Below are 20,586 nucleotides of genomic sequence, written 5' to 3'. Positions count from 1 at the left end.
ATGAAGTGATGGGACCAGATGCCATAATCTTAGTTTTTTGAATGTTGAGAGTTGTAAGCCAGCTTTTTCACTCTTCTTTTTCACCTTCATCAAGAGGCTCTTTAGTTCTTCTTTGCTTTATATATAGCAGTGTGCATATATTAATCCCAAATTCCTGATTTATTCCTCCATTCCTTTCCCTTTTGGTAATCATAAATTTTTCTGTGTCTATGGATCTACTTCTGTTTTGTATAAGTTCACTTGTATCTTCCCCCCCGCCCTCAGATTCCACACATAAGCAATATCATATTCTATTTCTTTTTTTCTTTTTGGCATGGTTCACTTAGTATGATGATCTCTGGGTTCATCCATGTTGTTGCAAATGGCATTATTTCATTCTTTTTATAGCTGAGTAATATTACTTTGTAACATCTTCTTTATCCATTTATCTATTGATGGACATTTAGGTTGCTTCCGTTTTGTGGCTATTGTAAATAGTGCTGCAATGAACAATGGGGTGCGTGGATCTTTTCAAACTCTGACTTTCTCTAGATACATGCCCAGGAGTAGGATTGCTGGGTTTATGCTAGCTTTTTAATATTTAAGCTTTATGGTAGCTTTTTAATATTTTTAAGGAACCTCCATAAATTCATTAGATATGTAACTAGTTCATTTTGCTTATACTTAATAAAACTTTTCTATACCTGGCATCACAAATCAGAAAAGTTCTTTGTCAGTGTAGAAAATATAACCTCCAGAGCTTCATGTCACTTTGGGTACAAGAACAGAGAAGGCATAGGTTAGCAGAACCACCAGCCAGATAAGCTGATGATTACATCAGCGGCTACAAGGGCTAGTCATGGAAAAGAAGGTTGGAAAAGTAGCACTCTGCAGGAATTTTAATTAACATACAAAGATCTGATATTAGCACAGATCTGGAAATAAACTTAAGGAGAAGCGTCTCCTGTCTGCTACACTTCTTGAAATTCCTTCCTCTTAGGAGGGCCAGGCTTAAGGCTACATCTTCTGACCTGCTGAACAACAACACAACAACAAAAACCCAGATCTATTGATATTTCCACATTGCATAACATTTATTTTTTAGAGCTGTTAGAAGTTAGCAAATATTTGGCAAGGTTTCTGGACAAAATGGCACCAGACACTCTCATGCCCCTTCTTGAATATTTGCTGATAGAAGGGGAAGGAAATTACAGGACATATTTTCTAAGTACTGAACTTGGACATTGCCTGATTTAAGTGATATATGACCAATGAAATCCTTAAGGTCCTCTAATAAAATATCTTCTTTATCCCATATTCTTTACATTACTCTAGGACCTCCAAAGAGCCCTTGACATCTTAAACATAGCAATGGGTTTTTGCTGCCACAAAAGGCAATATAATTCTAATCACAGTAGCAGGTGCCAGATGCCCCACGTTGAGTCAGAGAGGTCAGGATTGAAGGACAAGGTCTGTGAACCTGATTCTAGATTCAGGCAGATCCGAGTTCAAATTCTAATGTCATTCAAACTTTAAAAATGGCCTTTCATGAGCATTCTGAGTCTCTTGTATGCATTCTCTCATTTAATTGAGACAACCATCTCATGAGACATGTAAATGACTTGCCTGTGGACATGCTGATTAATGGGGCAGCCAGGATTTAAACTCTGGCTTCAAATTCTGCACCCTTAACTCTATGGCCTAACACATGAAATGTAATAAAACTTGGTTTCAGTTATATTTCCCCCCTCTTTAGAATTCCATGAACATGGTTCCAGGGTCTTCTGATGTTTATTATTGTAGCTTTTATTTTTTAACGTTAAACTTTATTATGGTGTTTAAATGCCAGATTGAAAGAAGCAAACTACAGTTGACCCTTGAACAGTGTGATGAGGGGTGGGGTGTGTTAGGTGTGCTAACTCTCTGCCCAGTCAAAAATTCAGGTATAATTTATAGCTGGTCCTCCATATTAGAGGTTCCTCCTTTCCACTGGTCCACTTTGCAGAAGTGTGAGGTCAGTCTTATTTGGATATATTTATAATTATTTTTAAATTTATTTGCTTTGATTTAGTTTAATTTTGTTTTGGCTACATCCTTAAATAATTCACGTTGTCTCAGTAGCACAAAAGTTTTGTCAGCAGAAACATGGATGCTTTTTTTTTTTCTTAATTTAGTTTATATCTTAATGAATTCATTGTCTGTACACAGGGTTTTTCTTTTTTCTTACTTCTGCAAAGTTTTTTTAGCTGTGACCTTTTGTTTAATGTCTTGTCCAGTTCTTCTAGTTTCTTATTCCACAATATCAAAGCATCTTAGTTCAGTCTCTATTCTTATTCTTTTATCTCTACTATTCTTTTTCATTTTTTCCTCTAGATATTGTGTAAACTTCTCAATTCTGATGTTCTGAATTAGATTTATTTTAGTGTTAATTTTGCTAATCATTAATTTCTGGTTATCACATTTTCTTTTGTAAGTAATATTTGATTAAAATACAGTCCTAGCTATTTGTTATGTATTGTTTTTGGCTGCTTTCAGGCTACAATGACATAGTTGAATAGTTACAACAGACTATACACCCACAAAGCCTATAAACTTTACTATGCAACCCTTTATAAAAAAGGTTTGTTGACCTAAACATTTAAATAAGTGTCTTAATATCATAGAATATCTAGCAATATTCAGCTTTCCTTGATTGTATTATACTTTTTAAATTGAGATATAATTGACATATAAAATATTAGCTTTGAGTGTACAACATAATGATTCAATATGTGTGGATTGCAAAATGATCACAATAAGTCTAGTTAACATCCATCACCAAACATAGTTATAATCCCAGCTACCTCTTCATTATGCTGTAGAAGTTTCAGTTTCCTTGAACCTAGCTACATTTCACCAAGTTCAGTTTAATTTCTTCTTTTCACTTTAGTGCTTTTTGCATTTCATTTTAATAGTCTTTTAATCTCATTATGCTTATTACTTTCCAATTCATTTCAACAGAGACATGGCTCTTTTTATCCTATAGAGAATACCAATGTCTTTCTAAATGTTTTCTAGTTTCTAGAGTAAATCATTTTCAGAAGTTTGCTGTTATTTGGAGTCTGCAGGATCATGGTTACTTTCCTTGTTCTACAGTATTTTTAAAAATTAGGCCTCATACATTGGGGTTTTCTCTTTATTTGGTGTCAAATGAGAAACTGTTCACATTCAATACAGCACAGTAGGAGAATTTAATAGGTTTCCTTTGGCCCTACTCTCTGCTCATCCAGCCCCTCAGTCAAGGGGCAGTGACAACTCCTACCATTTGGTGCTCCTTAGACATTTTCCTGGTGCCTCTCAGTTGGGACCACTTCAGAGGTGGGATCTTCCCATCACAGCTGTTGGATATCAGACACTAGGTTGCTGTAGTGTGTCATAATGGGTACACTTGTTGACCTGAAACGGACTGCCAGATATTTCTCCAGCAAAGGCAGGTTTATTCAGGATCAGTAAAGTACTCTTGCCTGGAAAATCCCATGGATGGAGGAGCCTGGAAAGCTGCGGTCTATGGGGTTGCTGAGGGTCGGACATGACTGAGCAATTTCACTTTCACTTTTCACTTTCATGCATTGGAGAAGGAAATGGCAACCCACTCCAGTGTTCTCGCCTGGAGAATCCCAGGGGCGGGGGAGCCTGGTGGGCTGGCGTCTATGGGGTCACACGGAGTCGAACACGACTGGAGCGACTTAGCAGCAGCAGCAGCAGAGATTTGTAATTTGTGGTCTCCAATCATAGTGAGCCCTGCTCAAGTGCCCCAGACAGCAAGGGAAAGAGAACACACTTTTTAGAGAAAGGAAAGGGGGTTGGGAGGGCTTCTTACCAAGAAAGAGGAATCTTCCTTCTAGTATCGTGGGGCATGAGAGCTCCCCTCTTCTGGATTCTCAACACTGACATTTCTGTATATTCATTTTTCACACACTTCCCAACATACACAACTACCAGGGAGCACCTCTTTCTGCTCCCACCTACATGATGTTACATTTCCAGGATGACATTTCACCGGATGCAAATACCACAGCCGAGCTTAGCCATTTCTGCCTTCCTCACACCAACTTTATGCTCTGTCATTCCCAGGAGTTGTGATCTCTGTACAGATACAGAGAAGTAGTATGAGGGTAAGTGTTCAGTTCAGTTCAGTTCAGTCGCTCAGTCATGTCCGACTCTTTGCAACCCCATGAATTGCAGCACGCCAGGCCTCCCTGTCCATCACCAACTCCTGGAGTTCACTCAGACTCACGTCCATCGAGTTGGTGATGCCATCCAGCCATGTCATCCTCTGTCGTCCCCTTCTCCTCCTGCCCCCAATCCCTCCCAGCATCAGAGTCTTTTCCAATGATTCAACTCTTTGCATGAGGTGGCCAAAGTACTGGAGTTTCAGCTTCAGCATCATTCCTTCCAAAGTGTACTGGTATGTAAACTTGGATGAGAGAAGGAGAGGAAGGAACTGTACTCAAAGAGATACAGAAAGTAGTACCTATGTAATTTGCTTAAGACTTGGGGCCTTCAAATCAAGGAGAAGACTGTGGTGAAGGGACAAAAATATCTTCTGTTCTTGGCACTTTCCATAAGTAGGCAGGACAAAGCTTGGGGCACCAAGATTTTCCCAGATTCCATTGTTCTTAGCCAGTGGAGATTCTTTCTAGATTCTGACATTAGAGTGGCTATTAGTTTTTGCTTCTGGTATTTTTTTTTTTCTTGCCACTTCATTTGTTCATTGGAATTTTAATAAAATTAAAATGTCATCTCTGAAGGAGACGACATTTTACACAAAACTCCTATATATTAACACAAAACCCCAAAGTCTAACTATAGTAAAAACTCAAAATGGGGGCTATTTTATAGAAACACCCTTATAATCTTGATGATGTTTCATACAGGATTCACTCAAGCATGTGTGGTACTTCCTTCTGAAACTCATCACCTTTCTTTACCTTGTGAAATGTATACTCTGGCCAAAATGGACAGTCTGTGGTTCTCCAAACTTGTTATGTTCTTGCTTGCTTTTTTATCTTGGCACATACTGCTCCTTCTGTCTCTGAGATACTCCTTTCCATCTCTCATCTGATTGGCTCCTACAAGTCCCACCAAGTTCCGTGGAGTGTTTAGTAGTACTGAAGAACCAGCTCTGTTCAGACTGCTAGAATTATAGGTTAAGTCCCATGATTTGAAAAGTTAAATCATTGAAGCCATTCCCTTGAGAATCCTGCAATCTACTATTCCAACTGAGGGGCACAACATATTCTAGGAAAAGGAGGTGGGTAGAAAGAAGACCATGGAAGAGACTGTTAGCCTGCAGGGGGCTGTATAGTCTGCTAGGGTTGCTATTTAAAAAAAGAAAAAAAAAAAAAAGGTGGGAGGGGGGGCTTCCCTGGTGGCTCATTTGGTAAAGAATCTGCCTGCAATGTGGGAGACCTGGGTTTGATCCCTGGGTTGGGGAGGGTATGGCAACCCATTCTAGTATTCTTGCCTAGAGAATCCCCATGGACAGAGGAGCTTGATGGGTTGCAGTCCATGCAGTCACAGAGTCAGACACGACTGAGCAGCCGAACTGAACTGAACACAGTGTCTTTTCTCTGTAAGAGCCCATCCTTGGAGTCTGTCTGTGTGTCTACATTTCCTCCTTATAAAGACACCAGTCAGATTGGATGGAGGCTTACTCTAATGACCTTATCTTAGTCATCTCTTTAAAGATCTTATCTTCAAATACATGGTCTAAAGGCTGGGAGTTAGGGATTCAACATATGAATTTAGGGGGATACAATTCAACCCACAATAGGAAGAAAGGTTTAAAGAGTCCCAACTTTGGGGACAATTTACTTAAGGACTCTGAAAGTGAAAGTTGCTCAATCATGTCTGACTCTTTACGACCCCATGGACTATACAGTCCATGGAATTCTCCAGGCCACAATACTGGAGTGGGTAGCCTTTCCCTAGACTCTGAACCTCATTTTATTCATCTGTGAGGGGGGGTATAAAAACATTAATTTGTAGGACTGTTGGAAATATAAAATGAGATACGCCATGTAGAGCATGTAGCCCTATTTGTGAACAGAGTAGGTGGAGATACATCAATCCTTCTGAGTCAGGGGGTTATCTTGGTTCTTATTTAACTCAGCTGCTGGAAAAGCTCATCCAACTGCAGCATCTTTCTCTGCTTTCATCTTCCTAATCATGTAGCCTAAATTGTATTCTTCTCACCTTCCATTTAGCCTTGAGAAGCTGTCTTTACTTGGTAGACAGGCAATAAACTCTCAAATCTAGACAAAACAATTTGTCTTTTTTCATTTAACAGGTGGAAATGTAATGTTCAGAGAAATGAGTGACTTATCCATGTTCTCAAAGCCAATGTATATGACTGTTGGGATTTCCATCTAGGCCTGTGTGATTACAGAGCTCACATTGCCTTTCTGCATAGATGGGGGCTGAAGGGGCAGTGGAGGTGCTCTACCAGTGAGGAGATGCTACCTGCAAGCCCTGGAGTTCCTTGGATCATACCTGATCCTGGAACTAAAGCCTCTTCACTTTTGTATTCATAACCTACACCTCCCCTGGGTCCTAGGGCAGGAAGATACTGAGTTCCTCAAAATCCAAACCCATGTTCAGCACCAAGCCCAAGGTTAGAGCTGACTGTGAAATGCAGGCAGATTGCCTAAAGCCCTGTGCCTGGGCACCATCCTATAGGCCTTTAAATTTCACAGGAGTTGTAGGAGAGTTGTTACAGTGTATTAAAAACCAAGAACCTGAGGCTAGAGAGCCTGTATTGACTTAGTCTTACTGATGAATTCATTTATCAGTTACATACTAGTTTTAGCTTCTCAGTGCTCCAGCTTCCTCATTTGAAAAGTAATAGTACCTATTTCATGAAGTATGTGCAAGGATTAAAAGAGTTAATATTTATAAAGCACTTAGAACATTGCCTGAGAATATAGTAAGCACTATATAAATGTTGGCTACTACTACTACTAACTTTATTAGCAATATTACTATTAGAATTCTTACCCCATAGGAATTACAGGCTCTGGAAGAGAAGATTGTAATTAATGAACTCTTAAAAGCCAGATCTGGTTTCCAAGACCCAACCAATGGGCGGTTTCATACCATACCTCTAATAGCTCACAATTTTCCTATTCCCTTACAATCTTCCTATTCCCATTAAAAAGCAATTGCTGAATTGGACACCTCATGTTTCCTTTATCTCTTAAAATCCTCTGGTTGTTCCTGGGATTATCAGACCAGTCCTTCTCAACCTAATTGCACTCCCAATAATGGGCCAGATGTGTACGATAAGGTCTACTTGGGGCTGTGTCAATTGTGCCGCTCTATTTATGAAGCCACCCATAGCAGCTTCATTATTTATCCCCTCCCCCGACACAATTTGGCTTGAGTGCCTATGTTTTAAACTGGGTTTGAAGCATTTAATTTTGCCAATACAATTTTAGAGTATTAGTTTGCCTCCTGTTCTCTCTCTGCTCTCCTTAATTACCATTTATTGCAAAGTCACACAGAAACATTAAATGCTAATTCTGACTTACACATTCCTGGCCAAGAACTGGGATAATAATTTTCATCCAACACAACCTGAATTCATTTTACATAAGGGTGATTCAGAGTAGAGATTTGAAATCGTAATCAAGTCTTTCTCAAAATCGCCTTACTCTGGCAGTCATTCACTAATGTCTTTGCTAATTGGTAGGCAAATGGCAAAAAACAAAATCTCAATGTTAAAACACACACACACATTCAGACATACAAAACAACAACTTTGCTGCAGCACGCTCGAAATTGTTCCTCTCATCAGCTCTTGCAATGTGACAGTTTAAGAAAAGAACACAACTCATTTTATTTGGTTAGATGGGGCTAATCCCACATCACCATAATCCCTCCTGATGTTTTATTGATTTTAAAGGACATTTAATCAGGAAGCAGCTCAGCACTAGAATCCTGCTAATTAGTAAGCAGCCACATTCCAAATGGGTTCCCAATAGAACAGCAGATTAATGGACAATATGTACTAAAATAATGATTCATGCATTCAGCTTCTAAAATGTATGTCTAAATTGCATCTTTAATCTCTTAAGGATATAGGTTTGCATACAAAGCCCTTAACGGAATGGATTTAATTCAACAGAAGAGCTTTAGCCAATGACTGTTTAATGAAACAGGTTTATCACTTATAAACACAATTCTTCATTGGCCTCATGGTTTTGATGTCCTTGAACATTCAAAGGTCAAAGATAGGTGAATAAAAAATCAATGTGCTTCTCTGATAATACACATAAAATGGTAGGAAGCTGAGAATTTTCATATAAGTAGCCTAACCTCATTTGTTCTCTTTCACTCTTATCCTCATACTTCTGTTTCCTGGAATCTTGGTTCTGGACCCAAACTTCTATCAAGCATACCAAGTATAACATGAACTTTGATACTTGCATTTTCATCTTTTATACCAGTGCCTGTGGGAGTCTCAGTTTTAGCTTGTTGATTTTCTACTCAGCTCTTAGTCCACTTGTTTGCTTTTCCTGCTTAACTGCCTCCCTCACCTTCACCCAACTACCTCCAACATTTTACAGAAGGAAAACTCCCATGTCCAAAACTGGTCTAGTGGAAATCCACTGGCTAGGCTCAACATGCCATTTACCACTTGATGTTCTCATAACCTTTATCACCATGTGATATGTCACATAGTCTATTTATAGTTTCTCTTCCCCTTTAGAATAGAAGCTTCATAAGGGAAGGGACTTTGTTTTATTCATATCTATATTCCCAACGATTAGAATAGTAATTGGTACACAGTAGGCACTCCATAATATTTGTTAAATGAATGAATAAATGGATTAATCAAATATTTACCCTGTGTCTATCATGTACCAAATACTGGCTTACAAGAAGATGGAATATAATGTGTCATGATCCTTGCCAGCAAGGAGATCACTATCGAGTCATTAAAATAACAAGTCATACAAATAAATACATAATTACAAATAGTAATAAGTGATAGGAAAGAATATTACTGAATGCTAAGAGAGAGTATAGCACAAAGAACATTATTTTGATGAGATGGTTAGGGAAAGCCTGCTTCAATTTGACCATGAGCTAAGGATTAGGGAAAATTTATGTATCTGCATTCCTCAGCATTTTGAAACTTTATTCTTCCCTTAGTTCAGTTCAATTCCATAAATATTTGTCAAATACTTACTAGGTGCCAGGCACTGCTCTATATACTTGGGATACATCAGTAAATAAAGTTTCTGCCTGCCCTATGGCACTACAGTCTATAGTCTATCCAAGATTAATTTATAACAACAATAAACATCATACATCAATAAGTTACCTAATACATTAATCGTTTGTAAGTATATAGAAGGAAGCAAAAAGAATGCAGGTTAAGGGGAAGAAAGGATGGGGGGACTACAATTTTGAATAATGTTTAGTGTAAGCCTATAAACAAGGTAACATTGGGCAAAAACTTATAGGAGGTGAAGGAGTTAGCATGAAGATATTTGGGGAAAGAATATTCTAGGTTGAGGAATCATTCAGAAGATAGGTACTAAGGTGGATGTGTGCCTGGTGTGTTTGAGGAAGAAGAGGAGAACAGTGTGACTGGAACAGAATGAGCAAACAAAATTATAGGTGGAGCCAGAGAAGTTGAAGAGGGCAGATTATGTAGAGCCCTTTATCAGGACTTCAATTTTCTTTTCCGTTTGAGTGAAATAACATCCTCTTGCAGTGTAATAAGCAGAGCAGTGACATTAACTGTTTTAGGCTTCAATAGACCACTGTAGCTTCTGTATTGAGGATAAACTAGGAACAAGGGAAAAGCAGAATTCAGTTACGAGGCCATTATAGTAATCCAGGAGAAACATAATGGTACCTTGGATGGGGTGTAGTTAAGTAATAATAGAGGTGGTGAGAAAGGAGCAGGATCTTGACATACTCTCAAGATAGGGTTGATTTATTCATGAATTACTGATGGATTGGATATAAAATGCCAGGAAAAGAAAAAAAAGACAAAGGTTACTGGCATGTTGTGTTTTCATTTGAATTCAGTTTAAAATATTGTTAATTTCCCTTGTGATTTCTTCTTTGACCTTTGGTTATTTATAAAGTATATTGTTTAGTTTCATAATGTTGGGAGAATTATGGGATTTTATTTTGCTTTATTTTTGGTTTTGTTTTATTTTTGCTTTTTGATTTCTAATTTATTTCTTTTGTGGTCAAGAAACATATTTTATATGATTTATTCCTTTTAAATTTAGTAAGAGTTGTTTTGTGGCTCAGGATAGGGTTTATCTTTTAAATATTTCATGAACACTTAAAAAGAATCTGTATTCTGCTGTTGTGTGGGGTGTAATTGCCACTTACATCAAGTTAGTTGATAATATAGTCCAAGTTTTCTATCAGTTCAGTTCAGTCACTCAGTTGTGTCCGACTCTTTGTGACCCCATGAACTGTAGCATGCCAGGCCTCTCTGTTCATCACCAACTCCCAGAGTTTACCCAACTCATGTCCATTGAGTTGGTGATGCCATCTAACCATCTCATCCTCTGTCATCCGCTTCTCCTCCTGCCCTCAATCTTTCCCAGCATCAGGGTCTTTTCAAATGAGTCAGCTCTTCACATCAGCTGGCCGAAATACTGGAGTTTCAGTTTTAACATCAGTCCTTCCAATGAACACCCAGGACCGATTTCCCTTAGGATGGACTGATTGGATCTCCCTGCAGTCCAAGGGACTCTCAAGAGTCTTTTCCAACACCACATTTCAAAAGCATCAATTCTTCTGCGCTCAGCCCTCTTTATAGTCCAACTCTCACATCCATACATGAGCACTGGAAAAACCAAGTTTTCTGTAGTCTTACTGATTTTCTGTCTACTTGTTTTTGTCAGTTACTGACAGAAATATGTTCAGTTCTCTAAATAAAATTGTGAATTTGTCTATTCCACCTTCCAGATTTATGTTTTTAATTTATTAACTTGAAACTATGTTACTGAGGGCATGAACATTTAGGTCTGTATGTCCTTTTGATGAACTGAATTTCTGGCAATACCCCCTGATGTAGAATCTACTTTGTCTGACTTTAGTGTAACCATCTCAGCTTATTTTTCATTCATACCAATTAGTATGGTATATCACTTTCCATCCTTTTACTTTTACTGGGTCTGCCTTTATATTATAAAAGGGTTCATTTCAGACAGCATTTAGTTAGGTTTTGCTTTTTAAATGAAATCTGAAAATTGCTGCCTGTTAATTGGTGCATTTGAACCATTAATACTTACTGTAATTATTGATATAATTGGATTTAAATCTATCATCATTGTTTGCATTTATCTTCTACTTGTCCTATTTGTTTCTTATTTGCTTTCCCTCCTTTTTTTTGTTTATTCTTAGTATTTATATGTGATTATTCAATTTAAACTTCTCTATTAGTATTTTTGGGCCTGCCAGGTAGCTAAGTGGGTAAAGAACCCACTTCCCAATGCAGGAGACTGCCTGCAATGCAGGAGACCTGGGTTTAATCCCTGGGTCAGGAAGAGCCCCTGCAGAAGGAAATGGCAACCCCCTTCAGTATTCTTGCCTGGAAAATCCCTTGGACAGAGGAGCCTGGTGGGCTATAATCCACAGGGTCACAAAAGAGTTGAACATGACTTAGTGACTAAACAACAATTCATATTTTTAACGGAATACTCTTCCTTCAACCAAAATTATACTACTTAGCTGAGAGTATACAGGTATTTTTACAGTACACTTTTATTTCCCCTCCCAGTATTTTATGCTGTTGTCAAATGCTGCCCTCTATTATGTTACAAACTCCACAGTACATTGTTATTATTGTTATCTTAAACAATTGATTATTATTTAAAGAGATTTTTAAAAATAAGGAAATTGTATTTTTATTCATTGACATATTATGTCCAATACTTTTCATTTCTTTGTGCAGATTAAAAATGATTATTTTCCTTCTGCCCAAGGCCTTCTTTTACTATTTCTTGCAGTACTGCTCTGATGGTTATGAATTCTCTCATCTTTTGTCCTACCTGCATTGGAGGTAGACTCTTTACCATTAGCACAACCTAGGAAGTCCTTGTATGTGTAAAAAACATCTTAATTTCTATTAGTTTTTGAAGCAGTTTTGCTGGATGTAGGATTTCAGGATGATCATTTTTCCTTCAAGACTTTAAGGATGTTATTCTACGGTCTTATTGTTTATGTGTCTAATGATAAATCTGTCATAATTCTTATCTTTGATAAATCTGTCATAATTCTTATCTTTGTTGCTCTTTATGTAATTTGTCATTTTCCCTTGTCCATTTAAGGTTTTTAATTTACTACTAGTTTAAGCAATCTGATTATAAGGAGCCTTGGTATGGTTTACTTCAAATTCCTTATATTTGAAGTTCATTAAACTTCTTAGGTCCATGTCTTTATAGTTTTTTCAATTTTGGAAAATTACAGCCATTATTTTTTTCAACATTCTTTTCTTTCCCTATATTTGTCTTATCTCCTTCTGAGACTCCAGTTTCTAATGCATTGCTGCTGCTGCTGCTAAGTCGCTTCAGTCGTGTCCAACTCTGTGCGACCCCACAGACGGCAGCCCATGAGGCTCCCCCGTCCCTGGGATTCTCGAGGCAAGAACACTGGAGTGACTTGCCATTTCCTTCTCCAATGCATGAAAGTGAAAAGTGAAAGTGAAGTTGCTGAGTCTTGTCTGACTCCTAGAGACCCCATGGACTGCGGCCCACCAGGCTCCTCCGTCCATGGGATTTTCCAGGCAAGAGTACTGGAGTGGGGTGCCATTGCCTTCTCCATCTAATGCATTAGGTTTCACTATAGCATAATACCATTTTGAGGACTCTAATCCATCCCACATGTGTTCCTCTCTGACTGGTATAAATTTGAACTATTCCCAACTCTGTGTGACCCACTCCAGTGTTCTTGCCTGGAGAATCCCAGGGGCGGGGGAGCCTGGTGGACTGCCATCTATGGGGTCGCACAGAGTTGGACATGACTGAAGCGACTTAGCAACAGCAGCAGCAGCAGCAGCAGCAGCAACTCTGTGTGAGATCTAAAATTTTCTCCTCTTTTTCCTCTTGATGTTTCTTTTGCTGGCCTTGGGTAGTTTCCTCAAATGCATACATTAGCCAAGTTTGCACGGGAAGACTTCAGGGTAACTCTTTGGAAGTCTCTAGAAAGGCCTCTTAGGGTATCTCGCCTCATTGCTATGTTGTACCAAGTATTCTAGACTTCTTGGCCTTCCTGAACTTCATACTCTATTCCTTTAGCTCAAGGAGAATGCTGGGCTAAGTTTGGAGTCCTCTTTCTTGTTCAGTAAACTGAGCTTACCTCATTTCCTTCTCTCAGGAATCACTGTTCTGTGCTTCCTGATGTCCAAAGTAGTCCAGAAAGTATCATTTCATATATTTTGTCCTATATTTTAGTTGTTTAGAATGACATGGTAAATCTGACTTGCCATTTACCAGCAAACTGGAAGTGGAAGTTTACGGCTTTCATTTTTCTATGGCCAAAAAGATCCTGTGATCTTAATATAAACAAACATCTATTAACTCTGTCTTTAGGTAATAAACTGATCGTTTCACATATAAAATTTTAGCCTAGAGACAAACTTATGTATTTGGTATTCTAATAAAGGACTGTGTAAATACAAAAATCAACTTACTTTATTTCATCTTGGTAACCCAAATCTTGATGGTTAAGCAATGTTTCCAAAAGACTCAAAGTCAGATATAATCCATGTTTCCCACATATAGCTCTGACCTGAAAATAAGAAAAAAATTTGAAATTTCAGTATAATTAAATTGATTTGAATTTCCTTCCCATTATTAGAACATATAATTTGGACAAAAAATGAATAACGAGGAGTGGACTATACCACTAGAATAATATTTAGGACAAGAATGTTCAATGGACTGCTCATCAACAGCACATTTTTTTATGCTTGACACAGAGGCATAGTTCATTACTCAGAAGCCACTGTACTTTGAAATGCTGATCTTACATTTTTGACAGCTATGGAATGAGTGGTCAAGGCCCAGAAATTATATACACTTATTATATAGGTGAGTTACAAAGTGTTTTTTAATATTGGCTTTGATTTACAAAAGAATCTTGTTTTATTTTGTATATGAGGAAACCAAGAGTTACATTGACTTTCTCTATGTCACATGGTTAATAAATGATGGAACTTAGTCTAGAAACCAGATATTCAATTAATATTTGTTGGATGAATGAATGAAGAGTCACTGCAACTTCCTGAGTACTTAATATGTTCTGAGTCTAGCCAACAATCCAGTTCAGTTCTCAAGTTGGTAGGTGTGCAATACTTAGATTCAAACACACCAAACTTTTAGGTCGTGATAGTCTTTCTTGTGTGTTTAGCATACTGTTTAAACACAGAGTCTTAAGAATCAGGCATGATTTATTTTGAACACTGGAAATGCTGTCTGTGATTTGTGTGACCTCAGGAAGTTCCTAAATCTTTTTATGCCCAATTACTTCATCTACTAAATAAGATTAGTACTTTCTACTTCTCAGAAGACAGTAAGCAGTTAGAATAATGCCTGGATTTTAGGAGGCATTTGACTAACATGTGTTGAAGAAAAGACGGAAAGGAGGGAAAAGGAAGAAAAAGGGAGATAGAGGAGAGAGAGAAGAAGGGAGAGGGAAGAAAAGAGGAGAAGGGGGCAAAAAAGTACAAGAAAGAGTGGAAGGGAGAGAGAAATGAGAGAAGGAAGGAAGGGGCAAAGAAAGAAAAAAATAAAGAAATGTTTTATTTAGTGTTTAGACTAATTGTAGCTACTGTTGTTATTTTGAGAGGAAGTTCCACATAGAGACTGTATTACGCATGTCTTTTAAATCTGATGCTTGGCCATCATGGGGTGCTGCTGACCCTGGAGAAACTGCCTCTTTCAGGGCTAGCCAACTACTAGAGATAGTAAAGGACTTACCTGAAAGTATGTCTTTCATCTGCAAACCAACTACCTCTTTTATTGAGGTTTTCATACTTGGGCCACTATTTCCAGGTCCTGATTATGGCCCCTGTGCCCCAGAGCCCACTGAAATTATTCAAACTAGCCAATCCTAAGCCTTCTTATCCTGCTTCACCCACCCACGATAAATGCTCTTGCCCACACTTTCCCCTCATCCCCTCTGCCTCCTGACCAACTCTGGGGTTTCACCATGTGGCCTGTGTGGTATCTGTGCCCCTCCTCTTGGGAACTGTGAGTAACAAACTATCTTTCCAATGGCAACCGCCTCCTGATCTGTTGGTCTGACCATACTTGAATAATATAACGTATATTTTGATACAGTGACAAAAGCCTAATCTTCATTTGTCTTTTTGGAAGGAAACAACCAATCTGGGTTAGAAACATGTTACTTACTAGCTGTAGAGGAGTATTTCAGGGAAGGAAAAAGACAGATATAAAACATGAAAAAAAGGAATAATAATGTGCCAGAAAAATAAGGAGTTGAGGATAATTCCAGGCAGAAGAAATGCATGTGTAAATAATGGGTGAGAAAGAGCATTGTGCTTTTTAGAAACTAAACGTATTTTGGCATAATTCACTCTACTATAGTTTTATACCCCTTTTCACTGGGCAGTAAATATCTGTTCATTACAGCATCTCTAAAAGACTGGTTTATTGAGGGTTGGACTGTGTTTCCTTCATTTTCCTATCACCATTGCCAAGCACAGTGTTGAAAATTACTTATTGAATAAATGAATATATAGATGAATTAGGAATGAATGAATTAGTTAAAAGTACTGAAGGTAAAGGCATAGGTTTGCAAAAATAGAGTGGTAGAAATTAGTTATGTTATGCCATTTTATTAAATAAATAAAAATCAACTTATCCTCATGATTAGAGCATATTAATATATTTTTAAACATCAGTATTAACAGGGTATTCTAAAAACAGTTTATTTACTTCTGGCAACATTGAGTTTTGCTCTAGGCTAAATGAATAGCAGATTAGAAATAGTACATCAGGGTTCCTAGAAGTAGATTGATTGATAGCTGCTATGAACTGACTGCTGACAGTTGTGGAAGAGCAATAGAAACATCTACCAGAAAATCCTGGCAATTTAGTGTTATCTAGGATTATATTTAAAAATCCATGAATATTCATTATGATGTCCTTATTCAATAAGAAAATGTTTGGTTGTATATGGTTTCTTCAGTTCAATAAAGTCATTTAAAAAATCAAATGTAAATAAAATACCTATGTTATTTAGAAAGTGACAAGTAAAATAAATATTCATTTCCTCAAAATGCTCCTGGAAAGACTGATGCACAGATGCTCTCTCTACTTCCTTCCCATTTGTGGCTTCATTTGCATTTTACCCCGTCACTCTACTTAAATTGTATTTACCAAGTCACTAGTAACCTCTGAAGTTTTCCATTTAATGAATATTTTTCAATCCCGATTACAGATGATCTCTTTGCAGCCTGTGGCATGGCTGATCGTGCCATCCTTTCCTAAGTCTCTTCTCTTGGCTTTCTTGATCACTCCCATGTCTCTTTTGATTATTTTTGGTCTCCTTTCTTGGCTTGTCTTCATCTACCTGCTCCTTAACAACAGGTGTCCTCCTCAACCTTTGCTTCTTACCTTCTTTATGTCCTTGAGTAATCCTAATTATTCACAAAGCTTCAACTCCATATTGAAGACCCTTATGTCATTATTTAGCTTTACTCTCTCAAGCTACATCAACATGCTCAAAAGTGAACTCAGCATTCTTTCCTTTGCCTCCCCAAACTCCTTTTCTGTTTCCTGTCTTAGAGAATGGTACCACCATCTAGTCAAAGTCAGAACCTTGGGAGTCATTTTTCATTCCTCCTAATTCAGGATCTATGTCTAATTAGGTCACCAGGACCTACTTTTCTACCTCCTTGATATCTCCATCCCTCCTGCTACTTTCCTGGTTTAAATTCTCATAATTTCTTGCTTGAATTACTGGAATAGCCTTTTAAAGTTTCTCAATGTCTCTAATTCTCCGTATCTATTAGAGTGCTCTTTTTAAATTTCAAATTTGATCATATCATTCACTTGTTTATTATTCTTCAATGATTCCACTGGAGCTTCAGGATAAAGTCACATTCCTTAGAAAGACCCTTCAAAAAATGGTTCCTCCAACCATTCTAACATCAACTTGAGCAGCATCTCCCACCGACCCCACTCACCATACACTCACCATGTTCTGCCTATATGAGTAGTTCAGCATTCCCTGAACTAGCCATGCTCTCTTCCATCCCAGTAACATTTCACATTGCACCTTTTACCTAGAAAACCTTTCCTGTCCTTTCTTCTGCCCTACCAAAATTCTTTGTCAAATTCACATGTCCTCTAAGATGCAGTATTTGCTTTATTTCCTCTGGAGTTTTTGGGTGAGGCTAGGTTGTTATTCCTTCTCTGTATTCAAAGTTATTGCCACCAATGTGTTTGTCATACAAAATTGTAACATGTTTAAAATACTACCTTTTCCCTGAATTCCTGGAGAACTCTGGAACTGAAATCATAATCGTGTGTTGTCCTCAATGCCTTATCACACTGCCCAGAGCACACTGTGTGATTAGTATGTTGAATGCAAGAATAAACATGCCATATTGACCAGAAAGATGGCGACTGGTTTGGAAGTAGGGAACAATTTAAGGCTAGTATAAATCATTATATTTCAGGGCAGAGTGTACTGATGGAGAAACAACTAAACACAAGAAAGGAGTCTGGCCAACTGCAGAAGAATGTATTACAGTTTCGGTCACTTGGTAAACTAGTGTCATAGCTGTAGTCTTGCCAAGGGAACAAATTTCACATTCATAAGCCCCTGTTCACTCAGTAATGGGAGTCCCTCCTGATGATAGTGAGCAGGTTGCATGAACATCAGGCAAAGAGTAATTAGAGGTAGAGTAACCTGTGTTCTAGCAGTTCCTCCTGGCAGGAAGGTCTGGGAGTAGTTTGGAAGGGCTTTGCATTATAGAGCAGAAAGGAGTTCAGAAGGTAAAGAATATGGATTATGTATTAAGGTGTTAAACTGAACCTCTATGCTTAGAAACCTCTTAGGTTCCACAGCCTATTCAATAAATGGACGAGAAAGTGCAAGTGCTGATCATCCAACTCTTTTGTGACCCTGTAGACTATATGCGCCAGGCTCCTCTGTCCATGGAATTCTCCAGGAAGAATACTGGAGAGGGTAGTCATTCCCTGCTCCAGGGAATCTTCCTGACCCAAGGATCAAACCTGGGTCTCCTGCATTGCAGGCAGATTCTTTACCATCATACCTGATATGAATAATGGTCAGGGAAGTTAATAAATAAATGTATGTGGGTCCACATTGCCTTCAGGAGTCCTTTCTGAGCCATCATTGAATGAAGGATGTGACAGGCACAGAATGAGCGAGTCCACAGAACGAGGATGACAGATATCAGATACGTTTTTATACTGTTCTTTGAGGTTGGTGACAGTGCCATTGATTTGAGTGATAGGACCCATAGATCATCCTTCAGAACAGCTTTAAGTTATCTGAGGAGGTACAGGTGATCCGTGAACCCTCTGAAATACTGGCTGTGGGGATGTGCTCCTCTCCACCTCTGAATATAGCGTGCATAGGTTTCATGAGAAACTCAAGGAGGTCCGAGATCCTCTCCCCTGTGCCCTTTACAACTACTGATCAAAAAGAGAAACAATTCAGATGGCCTTTCCCAGTTGCCTCTGAAGTCCTGTGCCCAGGAACAAGGATGTTGGGGTGCAGCTGCTGCTGCATGTCATATCCAGTGTCCGTTGGGCCTCAATTTATCTCACATTCTGGGGAAACACAGTTCTATTTGCCATGCCTCCCAGAACTGTAATATATTTTGAGTGAGTTCCAGATGTCTTAAGAGATGCCAGATGGCTCATGAGAGGCAGACCAGCTTCAAGGAAAATGTGCCCCATTTTCTTCAATATGAACCACAAATTTAAGCTTTCAGGGCCAGCTGTGGGGGGAAGACATTCAGAGCCTGCTCTGACAGCCAGCACTCCATGTGGCCATCACTTGACCCTGGGAAAGAGCCTCCTTCCTTAGACTATTTTGCAGTGATAATTTCACCAAACACTCATTTAAAAAAAAAATCTATATTTGTATCTATATCTATATCTACATATATATATGGAAGGGAAACCTATTTCCTGAGTGCCTCACATATCAAACAGTATACTAAGTGCTTTCACATACTTATCTTACTTAATCCTCACAATAGACACAGGAGGTAGATATTTGGAGCCCACTTTTTTCCAGATGGAAAATCAGAGACTCAAAGAGCTTAAGCAAATTTATTTTGATTTTCAAGTCATTCATATTCCATTCTATGAGTGTCATCTGAGAACATTCAAGCTTCACTGATACTGTTATGTATTTTCTAATCTGACAAAGAGTGGTTCCTGCTTAGTCAATTTCTGCTGATCTTCTCAAAAACACAATAAAGGCCATTTATGATGTGTGGAAGCTCCTGTAATGTTCTCTCCTCCAGTGAAACATGCTTGAATGTTTAATATTCATGTATACAGCACGCATGCACACTATCATGTGACTTTGCCTTTGCATGGTTAGTTGACTGTATAAATGAAAAAGAAAGAAAGCTACTTCTGTCACAGAATAAGAATCCACTTTCAATATATTGTGTCCTTGGTTTCTTAGTAAATATCACTTGCTCTTTTGAATCCTCTGACTCTCAATTCTTAACTCCTGTTTACTTGGATGAAAGGCATTTTCCAATCTTTGCTTCAAGACCTTTTTTCCCCTATAAATTACAATCCTTTTTGCTCCTCTGGATTTTTAATTCCTGTATCCTAGACTCAGTAAAATCTTCCAGCTATCATCTGCCTATTGGAGTTCCAATTCTGTCTCTCAGTGTCCAGTATTCTTCTGTATTTGAATCCTGGCTCTGCCTCTTGCTAGCTGTGGTCCTTTAGAGATTCAGTTGTCTTCTCTGAGAATCAGTTGTTGTTTATTTCATTTATTAAATGGGTATTATAACATCTACCTAGATCTTCCATTTACCTGTAAATGTTCAATGAGTAAATATAAGTAAAGCATTTAATGCAGTGTTTGGCAGTTTAGGAAGAACTCAGCAAAGCCTGGTGATGCAAGTTGTTGTGAATGGAATTGCAGTCAATGTGGTCACTATTATTTTACCTGTATGCAAGGTAATCTCATGACTGGAGTTTGTTTGGGTGAATACAACACATGAGTTAATATGGTTCTGGATCCTCTTTTATGAAACATATCTATCCAGTTAATTAATGCTCCAAAACAGCATTGCTAATCTCTATCAGCAATAAACCACATCAGTTCCTACAATTTGGTGTCCCTAAAGAACAGAGTACCGCTTGCTGACCTCACCGGAAACTGGTAGAGGGTGTGATACATGCACACTTAGCTTTGGAAAAAATATTTGTTTTCCACTGTGAAATATTGTTTGGATAGTGTCATACTGTCTATTGTTAGCATAAAACATAGCCCAGTGTAAGTCATTCCTGGACCAATTCGGCATATTTCATAATTCTTTACTCTTGTTGTTTT

At 38.2% G+C, this 20,586-nt stretch overlaps 1 protein-coding gene across 3 annotated transcripts in view; it reads right to left on the bottom strand.

The window, feature by feature from the left end:
* Window positions 1-20,586, bottom strand: part of C6H1orf87 (chromosome 6 C1orf87 homolog) — a 95,638-nt gene that overhangs the window by 34,821 nt on the left and 40,231 nt on the right. For all 3 annotated transcript variants that reach the window (XM_055585668.1, XM_055585669.1, XM_055585670.1), the window contains one exon: window positions 13,691-13,788. In XM_055585668.1, the coding sequence (XP_055441643.1) occupies window positions 13,691-13,788 (98 nt within the window). The remainder of the gene's footprint in view (window positions 1-13,690; window positions 13,789-20,586) is intronic.

This window comes from Bubalus kerabau, chromosome 6 (genome assembly GCF_029407905.1).
Source record: "Bubalus kerabau isolate K-KA32 ecotype Philippines breed swamp buffalo chromosome 6, PCC_UOA_SB_1v2, whole genome shotgun sequence".
In the NCBI taxonomy this organism is placed as follows: domain Eukaryota; kingdom Metazoa; phylum Chordata; class Mammalia; order Artiodactyla; family Bovidae; genus Bubalus; species Bubalus kerabau.
The sequence above is the reverse complement of the archived record's forward strand: the minus strand, read 5'-3'. Positions and strand labels throughout refer to the sequence as shown.